This window comes from Apodemus sylvaticus, chromosome 2 (genome assembly GCF_947179515.1).
Source record: "Apodemus sylvaticus chromosome 2, mApoSyl1.1, whole genome shotgun sequence".
NCBI classification, from domain to species: domain Eukaryota; kingdom Metazoa; phylum Chordata; class Mammalia; order Rodentia; family Muridae; genus Apodemus; species Apodemus sylvaticus.
Genome location: NC_067473.1, coordinates 4,863,689 through 4,877,199, shown reverse-complemented (window position 1 = coordinate 4,877,199; position 13,511 = coordinate 4,863,689). Strand labels below are relative to the sequence as shown.

General features: G+C 45.4%; 1 protein-coding gene across 1 annotated transcript in view; it reads right to left on the bottom strand.

Moving 5' to 3' along the window:
- Positions 1-2,785: 2,785 nt before the first annotated feature.
- The window catches only part of Rheb (Ras homolog, mTORC1 binding), a 37,245-nt gene continuing 26,519 nt past the window's right edge, over positions 2,786-13,511 (bottom strand). Inside the window, exons 4-8 of the mRNA XM_052172998.1 lie at positions 10,216-10,298; positions 7,665-7,721; positions 7,524-7,571; positions 6,893-6,974; positions 2,786-3,288 (exon numbers count right to left, since the gene is read on the bottom strand). Coding sequence (XP_052028958.1) covers positions 3,196-3,288; positions 6,893-6,974; positions 7,524-7,571; positions 7,665-7,721; positions 10,216-10,298 — 363 coding nt within the window. The 3' untranslated portion in view covers positions 2,786-3,195. The remainder of the gene's footprint in view (positions 3,289-6,892; positions 6,975-7,523; positions 7,572-7,664; positions 7,722-10,215; positions 10,299-13,511) is intronic.

Sequence of the window (13,511 nt, the reverse complement as noted above, 5' to 3'; positions counted from 1 at the left end):
GTTACAAGTCTGGTAAAGGCATTCTGCATATGAATGTGTCATTTCATAGCAGCAGCAGCAGAAACAAGGCAAGTAAATGGAGTTATGCACACACCAGCTTGCTTTGATTAGCTACTGAAATCGACTTGGATTTCTGAGTAGGAGTGTTAAGAATTAAGATGTTGTAAATTCTCACGGTAAGTAGAAAAAAAAATCATAGGCACTTGAAGCAGTTCAGTAGAAAGTGTCTGTTTCACAGCTCCAAGTGTGACATTGGGGAGGAACCAGGGACCCTGCAGTGTGGCAACAAGGCCCATACATTCAAGGGCCCAGGGCCCTGGCGATGATCAGCTGACATCCGCTGTTCTGCATGAAGCACCAGGGCTTGAGCACACCAAGGTTGCTTCAGGTCCACGTGGAAGCCTCTAGACGAGAGAACACTGGAGGCAGAGGGAAGGGCAGACCCGGCTTACAGGCCTCCTGGTTCTAGATCAGACTGAACAGACAGCACCAGTGAAGGGCGAGCTTAGGGTTGGAGGCATCAGCAAACCCACGCCTGGCCTCGGCAGCACTAGTCTAGATGCAGCGTAGTTACTGGTGAAGGATTTTAAGTGATGGAGGAAGTCTGTTTTGTCCACGATGGCACTGGACGGGATGTAACGAGAAGGGATGTATGGGAGAGCTGTATGGGGGGCAGAGGCTGGAACAGGTGGGAGTCAAGCTGAGATCCTAGAGGCAGATCACACTTCTGAGTAAAATCAGTAATTCCATGTTGGGAGTGCTGGGTGTGACAGACACCTGCCGGACCAGAACTCAGGACACTGTGGTGCGATGGCTGAGTTTGAAACCAGCCTGGGTGTCAGCATGGCAAGACACTCCCAACAGGGGAACACCACCACCACCACCACCACCACCACCACCACCACCACCACACTAGAAACGCCCCTGAGAAAACCCAAGTAGATAAAGCTGGAGCCCAAGGATAAGGTGGGGACAGAAAACTCACCAGGCAGAGTTTGTACATTCGTTTAAAAAATTCTTTTCTTCTACCTCTTCACCTGACCCTCCTGCTTGAAGGCATCCCAGTTAAAGGCCGAAGAAAGGCCCAGTGAGAGGCTTAACAGAACAGGCCAGATTAGTGCACCAAGTCACTGGAAGACACCAGTCGCGGATGAGCCGAAGCAGAGGCGGCTGGGGTCTACTAACAACGTTTAGGAAAGCCGTGGAGGTAGCTGGTGAAGAAACGTCAGACTGGGGAGGGCAGAGCAGATGGCTGCTTTAGCAAAACCCCATGTAAATCTCACCTTGTAATGTGATTTTACTTGTATTCTGAGCTGTAAAATACTTTAAACATAAACCTACTTTTACATTTGTGCTTCCTGTAGCTCAATGAATCTAAGATTACTTTCACGTGCCACCAAGATAAACACTGCCTTTAATGACGCAGTATCTAGAGCTGCCCAATTTAGCTAGGGTGGCGGGCGGCCAGCTCCAGGAAGCCTCAGCTCTCGCCTCCCGGGAAAGGCTGTTTTAAAATCTGGGACTCTCATCTTAGGTCCTCATGTTGGTGCAAACACTTTCCCAACTGGATCATCTCCCCAGTCCCTGCAAGACGGCTCACGAGGGGCACTATTCACTGGCCACCATGGTAGATGGAAGAGGAAGGAACCCATCACCTCTCATTCCTTGGGCAGTGCCCGCAGGCGGACACCACCCTTTAAGATATGCACTTCATTACATTGACTGTGGCATTTGCTTGGTATCAGAAATGACTCTGGCTGGTGAGATGGCTCAGCGGTTAAGAGCACTGACTGCTCTTCCGAAGGTCCTGAGTTCAAATCCCAGCAACCACATGGTGGCTCACAACCATCTGTAATGGGTTCTGATGCTCTCTTCTGGTGTGTCTGAAGAGAGCGACAGTGTACTCACATACATAAAATAAATAAATCTTAGAAACAAAAAAAAAGAATTATGATCTCTAGAAATGACTCTGTGGCCCAGCAGTGGTGGCCACGCCTGTAATCCCAGCACTTGGGAGGCAGAGGCAGGCGGATTTCTGAGTTTGAGGCCAGCCTGGTCTACAGAGTGAGTTCCAGGACAGCCAGGGCTACACAGAGAAAACCTGTCTCGAAAAACCAAAAAAGAAAGAAAGGAAGGAAGGAAGGAAGGAAGGAAGGAAGGAAGGAAGGAAGGAAGGAAGGAAGGAAGGAAGGAAGGAAGGAAGGAAGGAAGGAAGGAAGGAAGGAAGGAAGGAAAGAAAGAAAGAAAGAGAAGAAAGGAAAGAAAGAAGTGGCTCTGTGAAATTTTAACAGGGAAGGGGCTCCATTACAAAGCAAGCTTGCCTTCCTCAGAACACTGGGAGCGGGGGCAGGGCGAGCTGGAGGAGAGAGTGCTATGAAATAATGTCTACTAGGCACAGCATGGCCACTGCAGTTACCACGGAAGACAAACACAACAAGATGAACCAACATTGCAAAGGAGGCACTAACCGGACGCAGGAGAGAACATGAAGATATTAAGAGGGAGATGTTAGAGGTGTCTGGGGCTGAGTGGGGAACGAGTCAGGGTTAACAGAATCAGGGAACACTGTTAAGCCAGGCAGTGAGTGGTGGCAAACGCCTTCAATCCCAGAACTTTGGAGTCCGAGGCCAGCCTGGTCTGCAGAGTGGGTCCCGGGACAGCCAGGGTTACACAGAGAAACCCTGTCAAAAAAAGCAAACTAAACCAACCAACCAAATGATGTGCACCACCATGTCCCATCCCAACTGGTTAAAAAACCAGTACATCAAAAGCAGCAACCAAGGACTAAGGTTTGCAGCTATTTTATTTACAAGTATACATTTAACACAATGAAATAAACACTGATATATTGAAGCCTAGTTAATAGTAGTGTAACATGTATATCATTTTGATGATTACATTATTTTAAACAACAAACTACACTGAAAAATTAATGCCGATAAAATTCTTGGTCATAATATTAAGAAATACAATATATAAATTGAAAATATGATTGTTTAAAATTTGAAAATGGAAGTGAGCTCATTTGGACAGAGTCAGACGTTAACATAATCTGAAAGGGGAGGACCTCTGACCCAAACAACATCTTCAGGTTAACAGAAGAAAACAGAAGCATAGTTTATCTTCAAGGATGATGGGCAGTTTGCTTCTCTGGTGGAAGATATTCCCAGTGTCCGCAGGTTCTGCAGCAGAATGTCACATTACCGAGCACGAAGACTTTCCTTGTGAAGCTGCTCCATCAATCTTTTCTGCTTCCAAAATTATCCTTTTAAAAACATCAACAGCAGTCTGAAGAGAAGTTAAGAAGAGACAAGATTACTTCTCAGAAGACTCTCTAGCTGTTCATGACCAACAAGACTGAGGAGGGCAGGCCCCGTCTGTTCTTCAGGGTCAACGGGGCCTTCGTCACAGCAGCTGGCCTCCACTCTGCTTGCCCTATGCTCTTCCCTGATGCTCTCTGGATATTTGGGGTCTGGCTCATCTCTGGCTTCACCTTAACCTTGTACCTCTGCAGCTCCTAAGAGGCTCCCATTCCTAGGACCTCTGGTACCCCGGCCTCCCTCCGACAGGAGCGGTATTCTTCTTGCCCCTCCTGCTCCTACATACCCCCCATTCTCTTGGTGCCCCCAACTTCCAGACTGACTGCGTTGTTTCTCTGGGCTGCGCCTACAGATGTCACAAGCCCTCCAGCACTCATAGCTAGTCCTCCTGTGCACCATGCCACCAATTACAAACCTGTCTAGCCAAGTTCCCAGTGAACCCCACTCCTCCCAGTCTTGGTCTCCTCTCCTCTAGTGACTGCCACTTCAGTCTTAGTTCTGTGGCCAAACTCCTCTCAGCTTTAGAAAGATCTCCTTTTTCTGAAGGGTGATGGGAACTGTCAGTCTCTGGCCTGTGATCATGGAAATTAAAAGCTATTGTTTTCAGAGGCAGGATCTGGCTCCGGTCACCTCCTCATCAGGAGTCAACGCCCTCTGATCTATGTTGCAGTCCCACCAGTTACCTATCTGGCTAGCTAACCACTGTTCTCTTCTCTAGGCCAGCTTGTCTCACAGCGCTGACCCCGCTCACTCAGCAAGCATCCAGCAGGTGCTCACTCAACCCTGGGAGCTGTGCAGCAGCTGCTCACCTTGGCCCTGTAGCAGGAGCACGCTGGGGACCCTTAGCCTATCTCCTTAGGCTCCCTAGCTCCAGCCCTCCAGCTGCCCTCACCAGAGAGGCGCCGAGCCTTGGCCCTCCCATGTCACTGACTGGCTCGTGGTTAATCACTTGTTCTATAAGTCACTGGGAAACAGAAGCTGCCTTTACCAGAGAACACCATGCTTACCACCGCACCCACTCACACCCTCTGCTTCCACTCCGCTCAGTGATTAACTCTATCATCTGACTAAGTACAAGCCAGTACAGCACTCATCTCTCCTGAAAGCATAAGGCCACTGGCTTAGCTTCCCTGTTTATCAGAATGTGATACTGAGGAAAAGGCCAGGCTATGGGTGGGTCTGGTTCTACTGCTTATAGTTAGAGGTCCTCAAGTTCTTAACATTTTTAGATTTAATTTTCTTATTTCTAAAATGAGATAGTTCTACAGATACTTTTGAGAACAGAGGAGAAAAGCAACACTATCTAATTCAATTAAAAGTCCAGGTGCCATTAGTGCTAATCTCTTGTCTTGCTATCTGGACTTCACTGTCTGTTCCCCAGCTGAGCTGATACAGAGGACCCCGACATCTGAGCTGGACATGACAGATCAACAGGAGGGCATAAAGGTTGGGTGAGCCCACCTCAGATATCACTGAGTGCTTGAAGGGAAGCCAGGACCATTCAGTGCAGCTGGATGCAAAGGAGGGGCCCAGGAGGGAAACCTGAGTGCAGACCTGGAGGCTGAGGAGCTTCCTCCCAGGAGAGGCAGAGCAGCACAGGCAAGGTCCGGGCTGACTCTTTGGCTCCTTGGCCTTGACAAGTGCAGCTAGCTACTCTGAGCCTGGCCTTTCCTCAGGGTGGTAACACCATCTTAGTGGTGGGTCAAACAGGCCCCATGATGAAACGTGAATACTGTGAACTACCCAAGGATGCAAGCAGACAACAGGGGAGGACATTTTAGGCCTAGGCAATGGCCTTCCTCCTTGTGTTTAAAGAAGCAGCAGAGGTGTGTGCGGTGACTGGAAGGCAGACAGAGCACAGCTGCTACACGCTATGGACCTGAGCAAGCTCTAGAGGAGGCCAGGGTGTGTGCTCTGTAGCCAAGGAAGGTCAGGCAGAGAGGGGAAGCAAGGGATGGAGGAACCAGAGCAGTGTAGACACCAAAGGTCTGGGCAGAACACTGAAGCTAGGAATAAAAAGAAGCAGCAGTTCAGTGCAGCTCTCTAGTAGGGAGATGACACACCCCTTAAAGGGACAATCACAGGGCTGAAACTGGAACAAAATAACACTTAATAATTCTGCATTAAAATAACCTGGGAGGAAACAGAGTTTGGTGGGCTGACAAGTTGTCAGATGACTCTGCTTGTCACAAGTTCAGCTCACACAGAGCCAGCTCCCTGTCCTCCATCCCCTAGGGGGTGGGGAGTCTTACCTCATAGGGAATATTTCTAAAATTAATTTAGAGGTAAACCAATAGATCCTGCACTCCAAAGAAAAAATAACCAGCTTTGAGCCAAAAACTGTAAACATGCTGGCTCAGCATCTCTGGTCTAAACTGTTAACTTATTTTTCCTTAATCCCAGCACTTGGGAGGCAGAGGTGGGTGGATTTCTGAGTTCGAGGCTAGCCTGATCTACAGAGTGAGTTCCAGGACAGCCGGGGCTACACAGAGAAACCCTGTCTGAAAAAACCTGGGGAAAAAAAAACAAACAAACCAACAACAAAACAACACAAAAACAAAAAACTTATTTTTCCTTACTGATAAATCCCTCCTTGGATGGCCTAGGCCCAGCAGTTCTACAGGATGGTCTCCTAACAGTCCCCTGCCTGCTGTGCAAAGATGCTACCTATACCCCATTATTCTTCATTCCATGGGTTTATCCACCTTTGCCAAGTCCACACGGAAGGGCCGGGCCTGGGTCAGGAGCAGGCTGCCACCCTCCGGCCCTCCCACTCACCAGGCTCTGTGTCTGAACTGTGGATTGTACAAAGGAGCCAACAGTAGGCTGCTGTATCACCTACAGTAAATGAATCATTATGAAAAAGAAAGCCATGCACCCGAGCCACTCTGTACTGAAGAGGGACACCGTTACAGTTAAGTCTCCTTGTCTGCATCGTATTTCTGTTCCCGCCTATGGACACGGCCTCAGGAGCAAATGGGCTCTCCACACATTCACCCTTCTCCACAGGCCTTCTAGGCCTGCCAGAGCAGAGTATTTACAAAACTTAGGAATTATTAGTATCTTTTTTTTTTAAAGATTTATTTATTATCATATGTAAGTACACTGTAGCTGTCTTCAGACACACCCGAAGAGGGCATCAGATCTCATTAAGATGGTTGTAAGCCACCATGTGGTTGCTGGGATTTGAACTCCTGACCTTCAGAAGAGCAGTCAGTGCTCTTAACTGCTGAGCCATCTCACCAGCCCCTATTAGTATCTTTTTAAAACACTCTAAAGTCGATATTAGAAATGATAGGTAAGCCGGACGGTAGTGGTGCACGCCTGTAATCCCAGTGCTCTGGAAGGCAGAGGCAGGCGGATTTCTGAGTTCGAGGCCAGCCTGGTCTACCAGAGTGAGTTCTAGGACAGCCAGGGCTACACAGAGAAACCCTGTCTCGAAAAAACTAAATCCAAAAAAAAAAAAAAAAAAAAAAAAAAAAAAAAAAAAAAAGACAGGTAAGATCCAACTGAAGGAATATATGCTTTTGACTAACGAGAGTGACCTAAAGTTAATTTCAGAAATGACATACCTGATTTTCTTTAGCAGAAGATTCCAAAAAAGCTGCATTCCAAGATTCTGCCAAAGCCTTTCCTTCTTCATAACTGATCACCCTAAAGGGAGAAGACAGTTCTGATTCTTTGTTTTCTGTCTTGTAAAAAGCTATGACTAATTTAGCAGGCAACTTTCCTGTAAGCAGAACCCTGCGCTCTGTGTCATCAGGAAGCAATGCAGGAGCACTTAACTCTGCATGGCTACAACAGAGTGGACAAGGCTTGCAGGTTCAGAAAGGCGCCTGCTTCCCACTACCGTGGGATCAGCCTCCATCTGCTGGCTATGGCAAGGTCTTAAGCACTCAGGGCCAGGGAAAATCCGGTCGGGCCACAGTTCACCAGAGCACCAACCAGCCAAGTTAGTCTCAGCTCTTTGGGCATGGTGTCCCTGCCCTGCTCATCACAACTAGTGTGCAAGGGTACTACGTGACAACTAAATAGCACCTGTCATGCTAACTAACCCCAGGAGAATGTCCCAGTTTGCTCCTTGCTCTAAACAAGTGTGGCATTTACACTGCATATTGCCTCTGCTGTACATAATGGCAGCCAGGAGAACAGAGTTTACGGCGTTTTGGTGACTACATTTTCTTGGACTTCAGAGCAACACACCTTTCCATATGCAGGTCTTTCTTATTTCCAACCAACATAATAGGTATCCTGTGAGGAGAGAACACGAGAGTTGTGAGTGCGAGCCAGCTCCCACCTGAGGATATGCTAGCACACTTCTAGACAAGCGTCACTGCTACTTACTGCACTTTGCCCACCATGTCCAACAACTTGCCGTGGATAACTTTAATTACTTCAAAACTGCAAGACAAAAGGCATGGAACATCATTTTAATGGAGAAATTTAAAAACTTACATCTACAGTAGGAAAAAAATACCACAGGTTCATCATTGTTAACTTGAACAAAGAATTAATAACTCTCTTCACATACGGCACTCAGGATCTGTATTGTGACTACTCTGTCTTACCTAAAGTCTAGCACTGGGCCAACAAACCACAACACCTACTGTGCCCTCAAACTGCATCTATTAAAGAACAGAATGTTTAAGTGCAATCTGGAAGTACATTTTTTGAGGTGGTATGCCCTACTGATCATCTCTCCCCCGCCCCCTTTTTGGCATGCTCAAGGTATAGCCCTGACTAGCTTGGGCTTGGCCAGTTCTGTCTGCCCCTATCTCCACAGTGCTGGGGTTAGAGAGACATGTGACACCACCCCTGGCTCCCCCTCCTTCCTAAGTACAATCACTCACTGGGTGATGCCAACCCTGGCTTTTACTACCATCTATGTCCTTTCTACGTCTGCCCACTGGCTAATGGACACAAGCACTCCCGTCCTCACTTGGCCTGCTGGGAGCATCAACAGCACACACGGCAACTTGTAAAGCTGCCCAGAACCTGGCAGCCTTCAGTCCTTTCTGCGGTTGCCCTTAAGCCCAGCTCTCGGGAGGCTAGCCTGGTCTACATGTGAATTTCAGGACAGCCAGGGCTACATGGTGAGATCATTTATCAGCTGGGAATGGCAGCACGCCTTTAATCCCATCACTCATGAGGCAGAGAAGATGGTTCTCTGTGAGTCTAAGGCTACACTGGTCCAAACAGTGTTACAGGAGTGCCAGGGCTTCATAGTGAGACTCTGCTTTTGTTTTTTTGTTTTTGTTTTTTAAAGCAGAGAGTGAAAAAGATGGTTCAATAATTTAGTGAAAGAAAAAGTAAATAAAACAAAACCTAAAACATAAAACACAGAGTAGTACAATGTTTATAGTATCTTCCTGGGTATCCTGAGAGCTACATCTACATTTCTCCAACTGTTTCCCAGGATCATGGAGCTGGCCAGGTTTGTTTTAACTCAGGTATAAGCAGGGACTGGCAGTACCTAGTTTCCAGTTACACATCAACACTTCAAGGTATGAGACCCCTGCCATGGATGCATGCATGGATGCAGGCAGGCATGCCCACAGAGGAGGAAACACACTTCTGTTACCAATAGTGTGTAGTGGTTAAGAACCTAAACACTGCCCCGTAAGGCTGACTGAACAGTTGAAATGTAGCTAGCTAGGGCCAGTAAGGAACTGAACTTTACATCTTGTTAAATTCGAGCTGATTTTAGCAGCCACATGCAGTAAGGACGGAACAATCCCAGCGCTGCAGTGAAACTCAACTAGAGAGCTGGCCTTGACTGAGGAGCGGGCAACCAGCCAATGCCACATACAGCCTCTGCAACCCTGGGCAAGTTCCTTTGGCAGTTGTGTGTTTAATTTCTCTCTACTAAGGTAAAAAACAAGGCATCTGAAGAAGGATTCCCTTAAGGAAACAGTGGTGAGCTGTTTGACAATTGTTCTCTTTATGTGTGCAAGGGTAGGTGTGCAGTATGGTTGACCTAAGGTGCCTTCCTCAGTCACTGAGTCTCTGAGACAGGGTCTTACTGAACTGAACCTGGGCTTGCTGACTAGCTAGCCTGGCTGGCTATAGAGCCCCAGAGATCCTTCTATTTGAAGTAGAGTTATAGGCACATGCTATCATGCCTGGCTTTTACATGGGTGTTGGATCCAAACTCAGGTTCTATACTTGGACAGCTAAAGATACTTTATCAATAGAGCCGCCTCCCCAGCATCAGTAACACATCATTAAAAAGGCAGACAGGGTGACAGACTGACATTTCACACACTGAAAAGAGGTCAGTCAGCTAGCCATCAAACTGCTACCAACACTGGTATTTCTATGAATCCTCAAAAACAAGCTGTTCCATCATCATGAATTCTCCTTACATATTCAGCCACATCTGTGTCTGCTGCAACAGACCACTCCTTTTTGTGACAATGAATGCCATCCCTGGTAACAAATGCGTTGCTTAAAGGAACCAGAATTAATTCTCACTAACAAAGCAGCGGTGCATTTTAGTCAGGGAACCTGATCATTCAAAGGTCTCGTTTCACAAACCCACAGGACAAAGCATGCAAACAAACTCAACTCCCTAAATTGCTAGGTCAATTCCATATTAATATTGCAAAACACACAAAACATAAAACCAATTCACTACTTCCCATTTACATATCAGAAAAGCTCAGATCACATTCAGTTACAACCTAGGCAGTATCAAGTAAGAAAATGGATTTTATTTTATTAGTGTGATGCAAATTACTGAGGACTCTATTCCCTGTAATAAACTGATTCCTTCACAAGAAAAATCACTGAAAACATTTAGTGTAGTAACTAATTCTGTTATTATTAATTCTAGCACAGTCTTTTAAAAGGGTCTATGTACAGTAAAAATCCAAGCAGGCTGCTAGAGTCTTACCTTTTGATTGATGTAACAGAATACACGAGAATATAACCATTAATATCTATGGAGTATGTCTGAGGAAAAATGGAATATTCATCCTGTGGGAAAAAAAGTAATTACATTTGAGTTGTCTTCATAAAGCAGAGTAAACAATCTTTATCCCAATTTTTTCTTTTTTTTTTTTTTTTTTGGTTTTTTGGATTTGTTTTTTTCAAGACAGGGTTTCTCTGTATAGCCCTGGCTGTCCTGGAACTCACTCTGTACACCAGGCTGGCCTCCAACTCAGAAATCCTCTGCCTCCCAGAGTGCTGGGATTACAGGCGTGCGCCCCCACCACCCGGCTATCCCAAGTTTTTCATGTATTATTTAAAGAGATTAAATCAAAGAAAAAGGTTTCATGCCAGACAGAGCTATTTAAGAACCTGCCTGGGGGAGGGGGGGGAAGAGTGTTGGGGATGTGTTTGATGTATGAAAAAAATTTTAACATTCCCAAAAGGCTGTGTCAAGGCAGGGTCATGGGACAGTCAATAATTAATGCTAAGTTAACATGTGAACAGACTAATAAAAATGAATTTTTAAAGAAAGGAACAATCCGGTAGGCATTTGAATAAAGCTACAATAATTAGCTCGTGCTGGCTCATGAATGAATTGATTGGAGAAGTGTAAAAAGATGCAGTTATGTATGGAAGTGAGTCCACAGTAACAGTGCTCTTAAAAACAGCAAATGGACAATTATACCCACAGAGCCTTTGAGGGAGTCGGTGTGCTCTCTTAATTTGTACATCAGTAAAATTGTACTCTACACAGGAATCAAAGACTTAAAGATAACAATGGCCTGGCTACAAAGTGCCTGCCTTGTGAGCACGAGGAACCAAGGAGAGACTCCGAAGCCAGCGTGGAGGAGTGACCAGTGCAGCCACACCCATGAGCTGCAGGGTCAGTGAGACCTCTTCTAAAAGGAAGCCAGGGGCAACTGAGGAGGACACACAGCGCCAACCTCTGGCCTATACCTGTGTTTACACCTACTAACCCACACACTGACACATGAGGCTTCTTTCCATACACACTAGTCGTCAGCTACAATGAGAAACGAGGGTGCTCATGGCAGCACTGCTGCAGATGCAATACTGACAACATAATAGGTCAAAAATATGATATAGCCTACAGCTGCCTGCCATGCCACCAGAGGCTCTGTGCTTATGAAATAAGTTCTGTGGTAGAGATCTATCTCTTTTTTTGATAAAAAGAGAAAAAAATACAATACCGTATTTACATGTTCATTGTATATTGTAATGGAAAAATACAGTGTTATGCCTTAATTACATTTTATTATTTATTTTATTGTAATAAAATTTAACTTTAAGCTATAAATATTTAAAGCACATTTTTTTTTTAAAGGAGGGTTCAAAACAGTTTCTCCATATATCCCTGGCTGTTCTCAAACTCACAGAGATCTACCTGTCTCTGCCTCCTGAGTCCACAGACTGGTAAAGCACAATTTTTAATGATAAAATTGGTTACATTATAAAACTGTTGACTGGCTCTGTCTGTAGTTTTAAAATATATTTTTCTAAAGCTCTTGTTTTTGTTTTGAGACAGGGTTTTGTAGCCCAGGCTGGCCTCACTCAAACATGCTATGTTGTCAAGAATTAATTTGAACTCCTGATCTTCCAGCCTCTTCTTCGTTAGGGTCAGGAATACAGGCTTGTGCCAGGCATAGCTTAGAGTTTAGATTTACTAAAGCATCTCACCTCAGAATTAGGTCAGCCCAAAATGTCTCATGCAAACTTAAACTGAGCAAGTTATATTAACCACATTCCTCATTCTCTTTAGCTGGACAACTAAGCCACAATATAGTCATGTAGTGAACGTAGGTAGTGCTATCATGATGATCTGGCCACCAATGAACCACATGACAATGGTGGTCCCATGAAATTACAACTGAGCTGGAAAATCCTATTATTGCACCGGGATCTTACCACTGTAACACAATGTATTACACTGTCTGTAGTAGTGCTAGAGGTTTAAGAAGACTGTAGTGAGTATACCACATACACATTTACTTTATTATTATTTGGTTTTCCAAGACAAGGTTTCTCTGGGCATCCCTGGCTGGCCTTGAACTGACAGAGATCCACCTGCCTTTGCCTCCAGAGTACTGGGATTAAAGGTGCGTGCCACCACAGCCTGACAACACATTTATTTTATTTGGAGGCAAGGTTCACTATCCTGCTTCAGCCTCCAGAGTGCTGGGCTTATAGATGTGGTGGGTACCACCTATGTCCTGCTAGATACATTAATTCTTTAAAAAACAAAAAATGTTGATTTACTCTTTTTGTGTACGTTTATGTGCCCATATGGATTTAAATGTGTGCAGGTACCTGCGGAGGACAGAAGAGGGTGATCCTCTGCAACAGGAATTCCAGGCACTGTGAGCTATCCAGTGTGGCCATACAACTTAGATCTTCTGAGGCGCCATCTCTCTAGCCCCCAGTACATAACCTTCACAACAATGGTGAATCTCCTGAGGTCCCACTGTTCAGAATGAGTCCTTGTCATTAAGTACACCTACTCATGTTGGTGCTGACATAAACCACAAAGAGCACTTAAGATTTATTATGAATATTTATGGTGTACAGTTTTCTAAAATGTACAGACTACTGTATAAATTTATTAGATGATGATGATATGATAATTTTGAGATATGGTCTACTTAAACTGTTCAGGCTGATCTGTAACTCTAGTGATCCTCCTGCCTCAACTTTTCAAGTAACTCACAACTATCTGAAACCCCAGTGCCAGCATATCTGATGTCCCCTTCTGGCCTCTGTGTGTAGTCCACTTATGTGGTGCACAGACATTCATTCATGTACACAAAACACCCATACACAGAAAATAAAAAGAATGTGCCTATAATCGCCAGCCCTTACTATTTACCACCAGCAGTCCTGGACCTCATCAATCTGAAGCCAGAGGTAGGAGATTCCTTCTCTGTGGAGTAAGGGGGGAACAGCAACAGCTGGAGGTGCCGGGCTGCACTGCTGTGACCCAAACACTAAACATAATCTTTACAAACTATTAAGATTAGCAAAGGTGAGAATTATTCAAAGTAGTCAACTCTGGATGCATTATCCAGTAACAAGAAGCTCACCAGAGTGACAGTGGTAACCCAAGTACTGCTCTGAACTACATAGCACATATCATCCCCAAGCTAGGAGCCTGCCAGGTTTATTACCTGCATCATCAGACCATTAAAAGCACTTAAGATTCTTTGATGCCCAGCCAACTGTATGTCCATGGTTAGAGCAAAG